Source organism: Zonotrichia albicollis, chromosome 3 (genome assembly GCF_047830755.1).
Source record: "Zonotrichia albicollis isolate bZonAlb1 chromosome 3, bZonAlb1.hap1, whole genome shotgun sequence".
Taxonomy (NCBI): domain Eukaryota; kingdom Metazoa; phylum Chordata; class Aves; order Passeriformes; family Passerellidae; genus Zonotrichia; species Zonotrichia albicollis.
Window position 1 is genome coordinate 43,495,416 of NC_133821.1, and position 18,907 is coordinate 43,514,322.

Sequence of the window (18,907 nt, forward strand, 5' to 3'; positions counted from 1 at the left end):
TCTACAGTCAATTTCCCAGTGAAAGGAAATAATTAAAAGATGAATTTTCAACACCTTGAACAATCAGAATATATAGGGAAATGTAATTTCTTGAAAAACAAACAGAATAGTAGATAGAAGAAGCAAAAGAAAAAAGTGTGTGTATCATATAAACTAAAATGCTGGCTAACCTTTGAGCAGCTTATGCTGAGTTAATAATAAGGCTGTTTTTACAAATATGAAATCCTCTGTATTTTTTGGAAGACACTGACTGAAGTCTGAAATTCACAAGAAAATTTGGTAAGATTAAAGACTTTCCTATTGAAAAAATCAGTTTGTCCAACTTACTACTCCAGATCTCTAGTCAAAGAGAAGCACGTGGGCAAATCAAGAGAGTTTCCTCAAAGAATAATGCCTACTCCCAAAAGGCCATTTTTTCCTACTGTGGCAAAACTTCAGAGTTAGCTTCATTGACTCAGAGAACCATCAGCAAAGCACATGAGCAACACTGACAACCAGCAGCACAATACCTGGAAGAAAGTAACCCAGTGCTGGCACGAGTACATTGCAATTGCAATCCCCAAAGCAAAGGCAGGCTGCCACCCACAAACCCATGACACACAACACTTGCAGTAGTAGCCACAAAGTTGCACCACCCAATGCAGAGAAATGCATTGACCAAACTACAATTGACCAAAATACAGCCAGAGCATCCTCAGTCATAAGAAAGGAGTTGAAAACGTCCTTTGTGGGCTCTGCTCTGCATTCAAACAGGATGGAAAAAACACAAATAGCTAAATTCAACTTCCAAACACTCTCCCCAAAGATTACAGAAATGCAGTAAGATCTTACACAGAGGAAAACCATGAAGAATTAGCTAGTTTATAAGACAATACTTAAAATTTATTGCAGACAGCACTGAGTTAATATTGGTGATGTAAATTCAATGTCAGATAAGCCAGCTGAGTGTCCAAGAGAAGGCTGTTATCCCTTTACTGCCAAGGGAGATTTTTGGATCTGGTTCAACACCTGTGATGTGCAAATTGGGTTTATACATTTGGGTTTATACATATGAGAACCCTATAGCACCATATTTAGGCATGGCTGGTAGAGGATGGCCAAGGACACGCTGGGATCCAATGGGCTGCAGGCACTGGGATTAAAGCTAAGCAGTTTTATTGCAGGAGAAGGCAGCTAAAACATAATGCAAAGCATTACGTATCATGCCACAGCAAATTCTGAAAGAAGAGAGAGTCTTTTAATTAAAAAAAAACTCTTACTGGAAACACTTAGTCCTTTAACACTATTATGAAGCATATAGTTGACAAAATAAGGGAAATCCCTCAGTTGATGTTGTAACGAGACACAGCCTGAATAGCAAACAGCATCTAAAAGGTAGATAAAAGCCCTCTTCCTCGACTGCAGTTCTCTAATTCCATTTGCTGCGTATCATTTTTCATACTTCTTCTTTAGTAAGCAGCTGGAGGACAGCAAGGGCTTCAAAGCTAACAACACTCTAAGAAGTTCAGTACTTCAGCTGAAATTTCCAGAGTACTCAGCAAATGAAGTGGAGACAAGCAATGAAAAACATGAATGCTCCACTCATTTCCAATAGATACTTGCAATAGTTACAGCAAAGAGAGCACAGATTTCGTATTAGGACAAAAGTAACACTCATCAATATTATTTTTGCTTGTTTACACTGGATTATGACTGCTTCATGCCAGAAAATGCTATAGTATGCCTAAATAAAAAGAACAATAAGCAAGTATATGTAATTAGTTCTCTAGGATTAAATTACCTCTCACTATACAGAAGTTGAATTTTTTCAGAAGAGGAAATAGTTTTGACAGAAAAGTTATAAGAATATGTCAACTTTTTTTTTTTTTAAATAAAACAGTTCAATTCTTTTATAAAAGCCCTTTAATGATACTAGAAAGCAAAAAGGCAAGGAAAAAATACAACCTTAAAGGTGTAATCCAAGGACAGCCTTACTGTTACAAGTGCAGAACATTTCTTAAACTTACCTCTCCTCCGTTAACATACTCCATCACAAAACACAAACGATCCTTTGTCTGGAAGGAATATTTCAAGGACTTGCAAAGAAAACAGCAAAATCAAACCAATTATCATCTTATATTTACCCAATGTCTTGCACTTAAACTGTAACAAAATTTTATCTTTTTAAGCAGAAAATTCTGATTTTGGCAAGAACTTTATGAGTAATTGAAAGTGCAACTCTATCTGGAGCTTGAGTTAAATTAATACAAAATCTTTCAAGTGTTTCTTCATCTCTGCTACATGTCCACTGATATGAAAACATCATGCTTATTACAAGAAAGTATTAAATGGGTACTAAGAGACACAATTTCATACAGTACCAGCTATTTCCACTCACTATTTTATGATGTCCACTTCCACAGTGCCCATGAAGAGAGAGATTATCATATTCTTTTTCATTTCTCCCAAATGAAATTTTAAAAGTCATCTTAACATCCAGCTTGCTTTCATTTTCAAAGCAAGGACTTTCCAGTTTCATATTATGGAATGCTAAGGATGCTAAGTGCCAAGTTAATATATTAATTTCCATATAATTTTAAAGTTGCAACAGATGTTATGATCTTAATTAAAATTTTTGATTTTTCAATGTTGACTTATTAATGATACCACAGAAAATCTACACATGAAGACTTAGCCTAAAAGAAAGGAAATTCAGTAGAACTATATGTGACTAAACTGCATATCTCAATACAAAACTTGCTGAAGAATAACAGAAAGGTAAGAAGATACCACCTCTATCATGTGCAGTACCACTGTTGCATTTTTTGATGGGAGGTACCCCTGCTCTTGCTTACCATTACACTCTACTTCAAGAAACATTACAGGACCTCTTTCATCTTTACTGAATTTCCAAGGATATTTTGACCTGCCAATGTAAATGCAATCCTCTGCTTTCCAAAAAAGTTAAGTTTTTTTAAATAGGAAAGCTTCCATGCTATACTTTGAAATTTTATTCCAAAAAAAAAAATTCCCTGGCTCAAAAAGCATCTTCATTATATTTTGAAATATAGGGAAGTATTTTTTAATATATTCTCAAGCAAGAGGAATTAGAATTGCTTCTAGAGAAGAAAGTCACCTGTAAAGTTAAATCAATTAATTGTCACTTTTCATGAGTCTCTTTTGAAACATTTTCATCTTTTCTGTCTTTCCCTTCTATTAAATATTAACCATATGAAGACAAAGGTAGTGGGGTTAGAGTTTTGTGGCTCTATAAGTTACTTGTTTTGAACAAATAAAATAGCTATTTTTATTGTTTTACTGATATTTTAATTAAATTTTCTTAGTAAAAAATACTTGCACTTCTGTGAAATTAATAACTTTTATTTTAAAAGTGTTTGTATACAAAAACTGCAAAAAATTGCACAACAGTTACACATTTCTACAATTAAATTTATTTTCAGTACAGTAAAGCTTTACAAATTCACTAGAAATTTTATTTCTGAATTCTTAATTAATTCTTGGTATCCTGATAAAGCATATCAATAGCACCAGATAGCTACTGATTGTTTACAAATCATCATGAGAAAAAATTCAAAATTACTAAAGTATGTTCATAATGGATGCTAAATATTACCTGCTAATGTACTTCAAAATGGTTCCTAATACTTACTGTTAAAAAAGGGTGTCTGGTGTTTTTCAATACTCTGCTTTCTGTAAGAGTGTGAGCCACTTCATCCTGTGAAATAAAGAGGAGAAGAAGTAGGTGTGAATTAAGATATAAATTGTTACTGAATTAATTGTAAGGAAAAAGTCAAGGAAAGAAAGGGAAGGAAAGAAAGGGAAGGAAAGGGAAGGGAAGGGAAGGGAAGGGAAGGGAAGGGAAGGGAAGGGAAGGGAAGGGAAGGGAAGGGAAGGGAAGGGAAGGGAAGGGAAGGGAAGGGAAGGGAAGGGAAGGGAAGGGAAGGGAAGGGAAGGGAAGGGAAGGGAAGGGAAGGGAAGGGAAGGGAAGGGAAGGGAAGGGAAGGGAAGGGAAGGGAAGGGAAGGGAAGGGAAGGGAAGGGAAGGGAAGGGAAGGGAAGGGAAGGGAAGGGAAGGGAAGGGAAGGGAAGGGAAGGGAAGGGAAGGGAAGGGAAGGGAAGGGAAGGGAAGGGAAGGGAAGGGAAGGGAAGGGAAGGGAAGGGAAGGGAAGGGAAGGGAAGGGAAGGGAAGGGAGTGTGTTACAGTACAGTTTTGAAAAATTAATGAATCTTCACATTTTTGAGGAAATATTTGACAAAAATCTGACAACATATTTTATTGGATTTTCTTATTTTCTTGTTTTAAAATGAAATCTTTACACTCAATTCAGAGAAGAAAGAAATTATAATATTGGATTTGATAGCTTAAAAACACAGTCATCACAACTTCACAGCTCTGGTATGAATCACCTGAACAATGCATCTACAGAGAGACTAAACCAATGTGCAAGACATGTACACACCGAGTAACTGACAGGCAAATATAAAACCCACTCTCATCCAGCCAAGTGTTAAGTCAAGTCAGGTTTGCTGGTTTTAAACTTCCACTTGGTTTGGTGTTGGTTTTGTTTTTATCCACCCAAGCTGTCCTCAGGAGCCCAGCAGCGAACAGTGCTCCTCTGACCAGGATGAGCATCCCTAAGGACATTGGCCTCATCCTTGGGAATGGGAGATGTCCACACAACCCCCAACTCATTTCCAGCCACAATTTGGAAAAGAGGCACTTTGGGGAGAGACAGTGGCACTCTCCTGTCTGTCAGCCTGAACAGGACAGATCAAAATGAGCTCCACACCAAAGTAAGAGAAAGAAACTGAGCAGTTGCTGCGGATGTTTGCTTCCTGGCAAGCTCATCCATGTTTGTTCCCCACTCCCTCCATGGGCCTGCCCCGGGGTGGGCACCATGCAGGGGCAAAGAAGGAGCCTGGGGGTGCCATGGAGGCCCCAGGGGCACGGGGGCACAGCTGTCACAGCACCAGCTGTGCAGAGAGCAGAGCTGGGCAGGGTGAGGGGACCTGCACAGCGGGCAGAGCTCGCCCTGAGCTACAACACCAGCAGCTGCTGAGGGCTAGAGAGAAGAAGCACATAATTGACCCCCCACCAAGGGAATACACAGAATTTTGTACAATTCTGCATGTAACACATGCTGTGGATCCCCCTCCCCAGGCTGCCAGGGGCCAGGCCTGAAAGGCCCAGGAGCCACTGAGAGGGTGCAGCCATTTTCTATAGCGCTAAGTGACCGCCGAGATTTGTGTTACACTGAACTAAAGACTACCCTGGTGTGACTCAAACTTCTACTGTAAACCTACAGAAGTAAATATATTTAGTCAGTGTACACGTTAATATTGCCACAAATAATACCAATATAACATTATTGTACTACACACATGCTTATCAGACTATGCTCTGAAGATAAGGTATTATTAAACTGGAAAGTAAACACAGATGTCAGGAGTTTTAAATTAGACTTTAAAAATTGTCAAAATAGGAAGTTGAACAACAACAACAACAGAGTCAGTGGTAATAAATTGTGATGCCATTTAGCTGAATAGCAGTGCAATATTGAGTACTACAACAATATACAGGGGGAAACACTAAAACTAAATACCACACTTCAAGGAGCAAAACAAGCACAAAAGGTGCATTTAATTATTTATTTATTTTTAAACCTCTGTAGTTCACCAGATATACGGCAAAAAAAGCTGGCAATGGCCAGTTTTTCTGGAATTGCTTCAGGAGTTTGTAATATTGGTAGTAATTTCCTTGTAAGTGTAGCCTTAATCTGTCATGTAAACAAGATAAACAGATTTAGTCTGAACTGGGCAGATGCTATACAGCTGTCAATGCACCACTTTTCTGCTTCATACTATGCTTTTATAGGGCTACTTTTTGCACAGGCAGGTAGCAATAGGACAAGAGGGAATAGTCTAAAACTAAAAGGAGAGAGATTTAGATTAAATGCTAAGGAGAAATTCTTTACTGAGAGAGTGGTCAGACACTGGGAACAGGTTGCCCAGAGCAACTGTGGATGTCCCATCCCTGGAGGTGTTCAAGGCCAGGTTGGATGGGGCTTTCAGGAACCTGGAATAGTGGAATGTGTCCCTGCCCACAGCAGGGGGGTTGGAACAAGATGATCTTTTAGGTGCCTTCCAACCAAAGCCTTTCTGTGATTCTAGAGTGTATATTATATCATTTACATGCTGAATTGGGACTGCAGATTTATTTTACCTAGTGATCCTATCCTTAGCACTGATCTTCAGAGCTAAATGCTATTGATAAATCCCTATAGTATGTTCACAGCCTGACTGGGTTAAATTAAAATTCAATCTCTTATTTCTTCAAAATTTCTCTACCTTTATACATACTTCTATGAACAAGATTTTTTTGCTCACCTTAGACAAAGTTTCCCAATAATCAGCTTTAATCAATTCTAATAAGTCAGTGATATTGTTGCAAGCAACAAAGTAATTAGAAAACCCCTAGAATTTAAATATCTGTTTGGTATTGGTACAAAGAAACAAGTTGAAATGCTCTGAAGGCTGGAAGGATACAAGCCAGCAGCTACAGAACAGGAGCTCACAAGATCTCCTGAGGATCCCCAGAAGCCAGGGGTGAGCAGAACACTGGTGAGGGATGTCAGCCTGGAGACAGAGGCTCAACATGCAGCAACCAGACAGGCTCTGAGCCCCACAGGCCAAACCGCAGAGATTGCTGCCAGGTCTTACAAGGAGGGCCACTGAGGGCTCCTTCCCATCAGGGGAAGGCAGCAGCAATACCCTCTGTTCTTCCTGTATCTCCTGACTATGAAGAAGAAAAGGGCACTCTTTGCTGCTGTTAGCCCAAACCATGCACATGCTGACCAGGCTGCCACTGCACACAAGACAGCTGCTGAGGGCACACAGAACTCATAGGTCAGCCTCTTCACTGCTGAAGATATAAATTTAAGTCTCTCCCTCTGTAACAGGGCTAGTTATAATGACACTCAAGGAAATGTAATTGTCTTTGAGATATCCACTCCTCTGCCAAATTTAATTGCAACTGATCTACACATTCTAAAGCTATTAGAAAGAGCGTGACAGACAGTGTACATAGACTGCAAAACACTTGTAAGTCTTGTTTTCATGGGTCAGCAGGAAAACCATACAATTCTGAAGGATATTTTAATATTTAATATATAATATATATAAAATAGTGTTTACCCATTCACATTCAGTTTTTATGAATACTGATATTGTTAGCTTCAAGCATTCAAAAATATCAGGCAGACCCCCATTCCTCGAAACATCCTCATTAATTAATTGGGATTATTTTTTATTGTGTCTCATGTTGATACATGCATGTAGGTTTCTTGCTTTCAACTTCTGTGGAAGTGGGATTCAAAACTTCAGAATTGCCAGAAATAAAGCTCAGAGCAGATGATCTAAATTTGAGCTTGAGAGACATTATGACCATGCACAAGAGCCAGTGACACTAATCAAGTTTAAGTGATTGTACAATGCCAGTTTAAACCACAACTTCAGCCATCAGCTTCAGACTTTTCCTATTTCTCAAAAACTGAAAAAATGGAATTGTTAGTCCCATGCATAGCAATCTTATACAACACAGCAGAAACAGAGCACAGGCCCATTCAATTATTGTGTTTATCTGAATAAACCTGCAACTGACTTAGAAAAAAAGTGAAGTATCCAATATGCCTCACAATGCACTTTTTATTCTATAAACTCAGATTGCACTATCTTGCTGCCCAGTAAAGTCTCTCAGTGTTTTAGCACATTCTAGATTATAAAACAGGGAAAAGGCATGTAAAATGGTTATACGGTTTTTTTTGCATTCTTGTTTTCTGAAGATACACACATACTTTTATCAAACTAAGTTTAGTCTCAAAAACCAATACACCTTAGGTATTAAATAGTGATTATTCCATTCTTGAAAATGACCCAATAGTAAAAATAGAAACTTTCTTACCTTTGCAATGATTACTTCTTTTTTCAAAATCTTCATAGCATAGTATTTGCCACTAGCCTTCTCTCGGACCAGGATAACTTTGCCAAACGTGCCTTTGCCCAGTAGTTTTAAGTAATCAAAATCATTCATTGTCTATAAGGAACAAAGAACAAGGATTCGCAAGACTTAGGTTATCCAGTTCCAATACATAACCAAACCCTCTTACCGATAAAATAAAAACAGTTTTCAAAAATAGGCCCAATTCTGTGATAAAGTTTGTAATCACAGAATTGTTTAGGTTAAGAAAGACCCTTAAGATCATCCAGTCCTGCTGTTAACCAAACAGCAGGACTGTTAGACTACATGTCTTCTAAATAGCTACAGGGATAGTGACTCTGCCACCTCCCTGGGCAGCCTGTTTCAATGCTTGACAACTCTTTCAATGAAGAAATTTTTCCTAATATCCACTCTAAACTTCTCCTGAAGCAACTTGAGGCACTTTCTTTCATTCTTCTTACTTGGGGAAAGAGATCAATCCACCTCCTCTTGCTATACCCTCCCTTCAGGCAATGTGGAGAACAGTAAGGTCCCCTCTGAGACTCTTTCTCAAGGCTAAGCATCCCCAGCTCCCTCTGCTGCTCCTCACAAGACTTTGCCCCGGACACTTCACCAGCTCCATTGCCCCTCTCTGGATACACTACAGCATTGATCAGATCACTGAACCTTTCTCCCTGGATTATGGGGGTTTCATTCTGCTTCCCCTCCCTGTCTTCCAGTTTGGGGAGGGGCTGAGTGCCCAGACAACACTGCTCTTGCTGCTGTTCACCAAGGCAAAGAAGGCAGCTAGCTGCTGTCATTAAATCAGCAGGATAAATCATTCAGTAGTATTAATGCTCAAAAGCCACATACTGCATACACTTTTATTTTTATAAACCACACACAGGACAAAGCCTTAGCCTAAAGCAGTGTTTCAAGAATGCACCACATTTAAGAAAGTTCATCAACTCCTGCATTACCAGGGACACACAAACATGGTGTATCAGTAGGTTTTGCATAACACCAACCACTGCACTGATGGCATTTTTAAAACATACATAATCACAACTGAAATGTTGTACCTGTAAGACTTTACAGCAGCCTTTCCATTGCATTAGACATTTTAAAATTTCAGTACAGATTATAATTACATGGTATTTACATTAATCAATCTGGCTCTGAAAAGGAGGACGTAGCAAGTTTCCATCTTTCCTGTGACTCTGTTACTGCCCTAGTTTTGCAGGTTAAACACAGTACATCCAAGAGCTGGTTCCATCCACAGACAAATCAGTCTCGTAGGTTTATCAGCTCAGCTGGCATGCCACACATAGTAAGAATATGACCAGATGATCTCAGATCCCAAAGCACTATAGCCACTTTCTGGAGTTCCAAGTTTTAGTCAATAATCCTCTTACTTTTGCAAGTTCATTTCACAGCCAGTTCAGAAGCATCAGCTCCATGGTCTATGCAGATGCAAAGATGAGGATGTATAAAAAAAAAGAGAACAATACTGAGAACACAGTGACTGCACAGGGCTGCCTTGAATTGACAGCAGAATTAACTTGGCCAATCACTGTGTGCTTCTACAGCACATCCTTCATTGTGCTGTGTTAGTGGCTTGGTTGCAGCACCACAAAACCATTTTGTTTTGAGTTTTGCAACTGGAGAAAAGGAGCGACAAATTCTGAAAGGAAATACCCTCACCTATTGTTGTTACAGCACTGGCCTGCAGCATCAATGACCTTTCTTCCTTTGTGAAAAGCACACCTCAAAACATTTTTAAAGACTAATTATACTCTGAGTCTCAGTATTGCAAAGTTAAACGTACTTAATCCTGCTTTGTGAGTGAAAAAGATCATCCCTTATCTTTCATCTTCTCAGTGCCTCTTTTTATCTCTAGTCGTGGCCTCAGGCAGTTGTGTTGAATACTGCTCTTCTGGATAAACTTATACTTGTAGTTTCCACAAGAGAATTAGTACTTTCCTTATCTCTACCAGAAATACCTCTTAACACTGCCTACATATTTCACACACATTCCAGGTGTAGAGGCATTGGTCATATCCCTGGTGTGTGACTGAAAATAGCGGCAGCAAAATAGATTCACTCGGGTGAGAGAAAAAAGGGCAAAATCACCTTCTGAAATTATTTATTCCTTTCAGCTCAAGTGCATGATAGTATTACTGTGAATCTGAATTTGCTGTTGACAAACTCTGAAAGCAATTTATGCAGTTGTTCACTGAGAGGCAGTTTGCAATGTGCTCACATACAATGCTGAAGTTCCATCAACCACATCAATGTGCAATTCCTCAGCTTTTAAGTGTTCAACCCGCAACTTCAAAGCTGCAAAAGGTCTTCAACACTGCATTTAACACCTGGATACGTGGGTGTTTCAAAGCTTCATTAAGAAGAGGGTGCTTCCCATATATCAATTCTAGCTGTATCAATAAGAATTATATCTTTTTCCCATCTAACTGTTGATTGGTAGCTCCTAAGTCAGCTAACCTTGATGCTCACACAAACATTTTGCAGTGACAGATCTTGCTTTGCTGCCCAAACCACCTCACATCAGGAGGAACAAAACTGCATTTATCCCAGCAAGAAATATGAGTAACAGAGATTTCAAAGGCTCAGTATAATTTTTACCTAAAGCAAACTCATTTTACACAACTGAATGTAAAGTTCAAGTTTATTACTACAGACAAATCCTTTAAGAATCAATTTTTCCAAAACCTGCTCTAATGTGTGATAACCTGCAATGCATGATGCAGTATGCAAAGCTGTGATCACAACATTGTGTGGCTCCTCATTTTCAATCAACTAAAGGTAAGACTTCTCAATGATCACTTTCAGTTCAGCACTTTGGGAAGTCAGGTTACCTGCTCCATGGCTCTGTGACAACCATCAAGCAGAAAACAATTGCCATTGAGCAAATGCAGTGAATATTGACAAAAACCCATGAAAAATTAAAAATGCATTCAAAACACAATTCAAGTAGAAGAAGAGTAATTCAGGGCAGAATCCTTCAGTCAGAAGCTATTGTGCTCCCTGACAAACAATGGCTGACAGCTTTATTGATAAAAAATACTGAGCTGTGACTGAGTGACTGTGAGTTGAGTGACTGTAACCTATCCCTTTACCTGTCACAAATTTATGAGATCACATGCAGCCTTAGAGGAGTAACTTCTCCAGCATTTCTGATTTTCTCTAAGACATTGGAATTAGAGAGTGACCATCAGAGTCTGAATTAAACCAGGTCAGAAAAATTGCCCTTTGCCCATACACAGAAAGAGGATCTTGGCTCAACTGATCACAGGCATGGATTTGACACTAAGGGCAGCAAGTCAGTCAAACTGAAAGACTGATTTGCCCAAAATTTGCTTACATAATGTTCAGCAAAGCAGTCATGAATCTAGATGCAAGCTCAGTGAAAACAAGTTAAAAATATATGTATATTTATAAGAGAAAGGTAATAGGTTTGCAAGATTTTGAGCCATGGCTTAACAGCACATTATGGCTGTAGTGTTAGTTCTAAGAATAAAGTCTCCTGATGCTCTCATTCCTTAGAAGCTTAGCAGAAGGCTTAGAGATGATACACAGTGCAGGGTAACTCAAAAAGTCTGCCAAAGAACACAAGACCTTGGGAGATAAAAACACAGATGCCATAGCTAGGGGTGTACTGAAAACTGGTGGAAAAATGGAAATACTTCCTAAACCTGAAGGAAGATGGTAACTTTGGAGGCTCCCATAAGATTGGATTCTTTCTCTTTCATGATTTTCCCTAGTTTTTCATTCCTAATGTACTCCAAGTTTTGAATATTTTCTTCATTACATTACTTTTAGGCTTCCTCTGAAAAATCTGTTCTTTATTCATCCTGCATCCTGCAAATCAAATTTGCAAACAAAGAAAAAGCAATGAAGCCACAGGAAACTGCACTAACCAAAAAAAACACGATCTTCAGCTTTCTATAAAACCTTTTTACTCCCCTAAGGAAATATCTGTTGACCATCTAAACACATCATCCCCTATGGATGATCTGCTCACAAAAATACACCCTAATGTAGGTATTGAAAATTCCTCCCAAAGAAACTACATTTTTTTTTTAAATTCCTGATGTGCACAATTATTAGACCATGTGGATTTTTTAATCTGATTTCCTCAGAGAAAAACTCTACTAAGAAGTAATAGCACAGCAATAAGTAAAAATAGTTTGCTACGAATTTTGAGTATTACAAATTTTAGTGATGTGTAAAACTTGAATTGCACATTGACACCATTTTAAAAAATTGGGGAAAACAAGAGGTGCCTCTGGTTCTTCCAGCTAATCTAAGCAGGGATGTAGCTGTCATGTTTATTCAAATCAAGTTTCACATCCTAAAGGCTGTTTTCTTTTCGCTACCTTTTCAGAGAAGAACAGGCCCAACTCCTCTCTGTCTTGTCTCTTAATCTGATTATGCTCTTCTACTCATATGTATACCATCTGGTGCATGCACAAGCAAAATTCACTGGGCTTAGATGTAAAATCAGGTGACAAAACAAGCTTTTGTCAAAAAAGGACACATTGTGCAAAAATCCCTGAAAGGAAAGAAATCCAATACAAAAAAAAAATCAGTAAAAATGCATTAATTCATTATAACTGAAATGGTTCTGATTACATTAACAACTACGAAAGCTTAAACAACAGCTTTTCAGAGACATTTCTACAAAAGAGAAACAGTTTTTAAAAGACCCATTTTTCACAGTCCAATGAAGTTGGAGGCATTGGCAATTCCCTGTCATAATGGTCACTTCACATTTTTTATTTCAAAAACTTCCGAGCATCTTTCACTAACATCTTCCAACAGATAGAAATCTGCTGTGGGATTCTGAGTTTTGGCTCTATTATTTCTATTTTCTTTTCTTCTTTTTTTTTTTTTTTTACTTTATTACCTTTTTATTTATCTTTTTTTCCTAGTTCTGTTATTTTGCTCTGTTATTAGATGTTGAACATCAACATTCTTCATTTCACCTTTGTTCTAGAGAGTTTGCTTTTTGCTGCCAAAGCCATTAAATATTTGCTTTTGGTTGCCAAAGCCATTAAATTTTCCATAGCCCTGCCCATACACTGTCCCAGCATATTATTGCAGCATTTCTTAAAGCACAAGTGGCAAGACAGAAACAAAACTGATCCTCCTACCCCTGTTCCCACAATCCCTTTTGCTGAATGGGAAAACACACTGCACTGTGGACAAGGAGAGCACATTCCAGATAAACTCCTTGTATCAGACAGCATTAATTTTGACACCTGGAAAACAAGTGTTGTTACGCAGTGGTTTTGTACTCCACTAAGAGGATACACAGGCTTGGAACACTGCTCAGATCTTTAACAGAGCAGCCCCAAATCCCTTCCACATAATCACACTGCCTCTCACAAGGCTGACACTTCTTAAACACTGCCTCTGCTCACTGCCACTTATATTTTACCCTGGAGCACAGTCATTAAATATCCATGCCATCAGGCTAAAGGTTTACAGTCAGCCTGACAATATATATTCAGAGCATTGTTACAGCTCTATATAATTGATTTTAACGTTTTCTATAGTAGACAAGGTTAGAAATTTGTATACAATGAAACTGCATAAAAAGAACTCTGTTTGGACAGCAAACTCAAGTTCTTAAAAATTAGGACATGATAGAACTAAAGTTACCTATGGCATCTTTTTTATATTCTCAAGGGTATAGCTCTCAGCCCTGACTTTTCTATGGTTCTTGCTTCATGTATCACAACAAACAAAACACACTCTATTAGTAAACAGAGAAATGTTCACCATTTCTTGTATTGTTCATCACTCAAAGGCATTCACTTATGTGAGCTATAAGACTGTTTTGCTCTGTTACCAGACTTATACTTAGTTTTCTACAGGTTTTACTTCTAGCTAGAAAAGGTAAAGTCAGTCTTATGTAAACTGGTTATTATTTTTTCATGCAAGTTCAGTGAATTTCTTGAGTCATGTCAACTCTGTATAGCAAATAGGGGACATGAGTTTGAGTAGTCCATACAGGACAAAATGGAGACACATGAGCAAACTTGAGTGGCATCAGATCTTTAAAACATGCTCTTGGCTGTATGTTTAACCTGCTGACTCTGGAGATGCAACCACAAGTACGTTATAGGCAGCAATGTACGTGTTCCTACTCAGACCAAAAGCTGTAAAGGACCACAGAAAAATGAAATGCTGTTTTCTTTAATTCATTGAAAACTAAAGCAAAGTTATTTCCCAAGTTAGCAAAACCCAAGGTCATTAAAAGCCAGATCCTGCTAGCCTTTCTCATGCAAATCACCTAACTTGTAATGGGTATTATTTGCATGAGAAAGGAGGCAAAAGTACTTGTCTAAAGAAAATATTTTATTACCATACTTTCTAAAATAGCAAAAAAACAAAAGGATGAAAAAATAGTCAAACAATAAGAAGAATGTTAGCATGTGTCTGAATGGCTGAACTTTGTTTTTCAGAAGTACCATATCACCTTGACCAATAAACAAAACTAGAGCAGTTCAGCTTTATTGAAATAAATAAGTACTTTGATCTTATATTATGCTGAAATTTCTGTTGAAATACTATTCCCTGCATATTGGTTTACCTGACTAGACCATTCTCAAAAGTTATTTTTTAAGGTCATTACCTTTCTTTTATGATGGGTTGTTGAAGCATCCATCTCTTCTTCTCCTATATTGTCTATCTGAGAAGTTGGACTACAGTTCATCCTCTCCTCTTCTTGCCTCTGAAGTCTGTCTGCTACAGCCTGGATTGCTTCTGTCCATTCTTCCCTATCATGAACAAGCCAACACCTCTATCAGAAACTCAAAAAATGTATTGCATAGTTCATAAAGTTTTTCACATGCTACATTGCTTCAATGTTCAATGTTCTTATGTTACACAGCAGAAGACTCATATTAAATCAATCACTTCAATTTCCTTCCAATTCTTGCATTTTCTTAAATGGGGTGAAGTTGACCAGAAAGGATCACTATATGGGTAACTTCAAGAATTAGCAGCTTCTGATTCTCTAAGTGTTAGTGGAAGCTTGAAAATACTTCTTCCAGGTATAATACACCTGTGAACACAGGATGTCATCTCTTATGCAATAGTATCTCATAATAATAACTTACTATTTTAAGAGGGGTTTTGATATTTCCCCTCCTTCAAGACATTTTCAGAAGAAAAAGAAAATTTGTTAAACCATATCATATGTTCAAGTCTTTGTCTCTCTCCTTTTAAAACTCAACTTACAGGCTTTTTCACAAATTTCCCTCAAAAAAGGCACTCAAAGATACTAAATTCCTACAAGTATCCTAAAAACCTGTGGCTGCACTGAGGGACAGGCCAGGTGATGGTTCCTGTGGAGGGACAAGCAGGGCCAGCAGAGCAGCACAGACACACCAGGCAGCCCTTGAGCAGGTCACAGCCCCACACCAAGCACGCTACCTGCTGCCTCTTGCTCAGCCAGAAAGGAATATGGGATATTTTGGTGGTATTTACTGCTGAATGCAGAGTGAGTTACTACACTGCGCAAAAAAAAGACAGGGTGGAGACATGGTACCAAGGTAGAATAAAAAAACCTCTAAGTGAAATAACAGAAAAAGCAAAGCTGTTGGTTATTTACTGATACAAGAAATGATAGCCAGAACATAGTACTGGTCTCAAAAGGACAGATGTCCACAGCAGCAAGATTCAGTGCATCTAATAGTAGACAGAGTATAGAAAATTTGAGTGCATTATCCCATATCTCCTCCATTCATTAAAAAAACTTTTTGGTGCATTAAAAAGTTAATTCTTAAGCATTTATGAATGTTTACCGAAACAAGAAAAACTAATAAGCCAACACAAAATAAATTATAATAAGCATGCTGCTTTCTGTGCCAAAAGAAAGAAGCACATTAGGAGGAGTAAGACAGCAAGGCTGGAAATATTTCAATCTAGGCTTTGGATGTTCAAAATTTAACACTTCAGAGACATATCATGACATAGTTTTGGCTTATTTGAACACACTCATCCCACCTACTTGCAGGCAACTCTTCTTACTCTAGTTATGAGCTCAGATAATATTTTATAGAAGCTGACTTAAAAATCTTTAACTAACTGCTCAGAATGTCACAGTTCCAAGTGCTGATTGCTGTGCAGGCCCAGCAAAGACTCTGCTGAGGCTTCTGCACAAGGATTGTGAAAAGGGAAACAAGAACAAAAACCTCACCGTTCCTCTGGAGTGTCTACATGGAACGTCCTCTCTATGACCGTGGTCCACTGAAGACATCTGATAATGAATGTGTTCGGCTTTGGTCGCTCTGTTTTCATTAGCTGACATTCTAGACAAATACATGACATTGCCTTTTTTATATATTGCCAGTTAACAGATGAAAAGCAAACAAAACCACTTAGATGAAATTCATTCAGCATATACATCCTCATCCAGAATCTATCCAGCACACAGAGAAATACAGAACAGCAATATAACCACAGGTTTGAACAAAAGGTAATAGGTAACAATAAAGCAGGTGAAGAAAGAAGTCAGAGGAATTGATGGAATTTGTATCATTGTCCATATAAAAGTGCCATCTCCATTTGTTAACTTGGTCTGTGTTATGAGGCTAAGAAGAATATTAGATCCTGGATTGCTATAGCATGCCAAGGAAACAGCAGTAGCCACTGGCATATTTTTCCATCTGCACCCAGCAGGAGGAATATGACATTTTCCCTTCAATGGTAACATGTCACAATTACTGATAGTACTGTCACTTCAGGGTAAGGTTTATTATAAAATAGCCTAAGAAAATTCAGATGTTTAAATTAGTCTGATTATTAAATATAGAACAACCCCACATACACCACCAGTGGGGCTGCCCCAGGAAATAATCTAATTCTCTTTGTGCCCTAGGGCAGAATCAGATCTACCTATGCTATTTCTCCTAAGTATTTCTCTACACCCTTTCTAAAATCCACAAAAAGTACTAATTTCAAAACTCTTGTGAGCAAACTAGTCCATCCTACTATAAATAAATTAACTATTTTTATTGCTGTAAGATTTTTCCTAGGATTTAATGCAACTCTTCCTATAATTTCAGCATACTGTTTCTTGCCCTTTTGACTAAATTCATCTTTCCAGCAGCCATCCCTTTTAGACATTTGAACACTGCTTTATCTCTTTTCAGTCTTCTTTAAGTCAGTTCAATCCATGTGTCCCTCACCAGCTGTGCTTTCAGATCCCAGATCTTCCTTGTTCCACAACTCCAGACATATTTCAGACCACCCATTACTCCTCTGTGGCAGGACCACACTGGTGATTCAGGCAATGGTTCAGCGTTGCTGTGTATCAGTTCTACGATGCTGCACCAAACATTACAGCTGCAAAACTCTGACAAACTAAAACTCCTTATTCATGCAAATACATTTAAACATTTTTGAGAAGCTGAGGTTACTCTGTCAAAAGTGTTACTCGTTTTCCTGCAGCTACCACAGCGTAGACACAAACCATCACATCTCATGTCTGGAATATTATCACTTGTTCAAAGCCGATCCAGATCAAATATGTGTGTGTGATCGAAAATGATTCATCAGGTTCACAAATCAATCAATAACGATATGGTAAATGAATTCCTGTTCACCTACAATCTGCTGTAACTTCTTTTTGATATAGTTACCACCTACCAGTTGACCCACACCTTTTACTTCTGCAGCTTACTATTCTTTATTCCAGTTAATGTCAACGTTTTGCAGAAGTCATATGACATGTACCACTTAACAAGGCATGCTTTCCTTTTACAGAAATAAATTATTTTGGCTTGACATATTTTCTCTTGACAAATTCAGGATCCTGAAACCTCAACTATCATCTACTGCAATTTTTTTATTTGAAAAAACAAAGAAGTGTGGAAGTGGATATATCTATCAATAGTATTTTTTTCTGCAGCTTAGCAGAACACCTCAGAAGCTTCACAGACACAGGTATAAGAAACAAAAGGAGTGAATATTGTCCTGTGCACATGTGTATTCCTTGATGAACAAACATATATATTCATCATACACCTATAAATTATTATGTAAGTCAGACTGCTCACTGTCAGGAACAGATGACATTCCATTTAACAAACATTTCATTAAAAATGAGAAACAGCAGTTCACCCTCATTGCTTACACACACTCTGCTAGGTCTTGGATGAAATGAGAACCATCCTCAACATGAAGAAGAAAGATCTACAGCAGGATGGACACAGGAAGAGGGAGTTTAACACACAAGTTGGAAGGGAAACAAGGCAGATAGAAGCATGATAAGAGTAGAGTTGTTTAGGGTACCTAACCAGGGTTGTAGCCCAGTGCAATTATCCATGGGATCAAAGAAACCCCCAACCCCAGGGGTATGGTTGAAGTCCAGCTACAATCACAGAGACAGTGAAGGAAAGGTTAACAGGCTTTTTTTTAACTCCCTCAGCTGAAATTCCAAGGAACATGTGGGGCTACCTTCCTAGCAGAAGAGACTAGAAGCATTGTCTGCTCTAAGATTATCTCATCTTACTCCTGACAAAACCATCCTCTCATCTTTAATCCTATCACACTTCAATCATGTAGGCTGAAATTTTCTTTACTGGGTGTCTGCCTAAAGCTGCACACTGCTGGAAAATGCTGCTTTTGGAGAAGAGACTTAAAACTTGGCAAATCAAGACCTTTGATATCCTTTTAGTATTCCTGTGAAAATGAAAGGCATCTGGCCACACTACATGTGGGAGGGATAAGAGTGCAGTGGGAGGAGGGTAAAAAATTACAGTAACAATTACTAAAGCATAAAATCATTGAAAAGTCTAGGCATTGAGATAATCCAGAGACTACAGCTATCTACTGCCTCTCCACATGCTAAATTGAAAGCATTTCACTTATATTCATAATGCTTTACCCTCTTCTTCAG

At 38.2% G+C, this 18,907-nt stretch overlaps 1 protein-coding gene across 4 annotated transcripts in view; it reads right to left on the reverse strand.

Annotated features, from left to right (window-relative positions):
• AKT3 (AKT serine/threonine kinase 3) overlaps positions 1 to 18,907 on the reverse strand; it is a 151,401-nt gene that overhangs the window by 44,770 nt on the left and 87,724 nt on the right. For all 4 annotated transcript variants that reach the window (XM_074537262.1, XM_074537261.1, XM_074537263.1 and 1 more), the window contains exons 4-8: positions 16,205 to 16,316; positions 14,636 to 14,780; positions 7,960 to 8,091; positions 3,650 to 3,715; positions 2,007 to 2,075 (exon numbers count right to left, since the gene is read on the reverse strand). In XM_074537262.1, the coding sequence (XP_074393363.1) occupies positions 2,007 to 2,075; positions 3,650 to 3,715; positions 7,960 to 8,091; positions 14,636 to 14,780; positions 16,205 to 16,316 (524 nt within the window). The remainder of the gene's footprint in view (positions 1 to 2,006; positions 2,076 to 3,649; positions 3,716 to 7,959; positions 8,092 to 14,635; positions 14,781 to 16,204; positions 16,317 to 18,907) is intronic.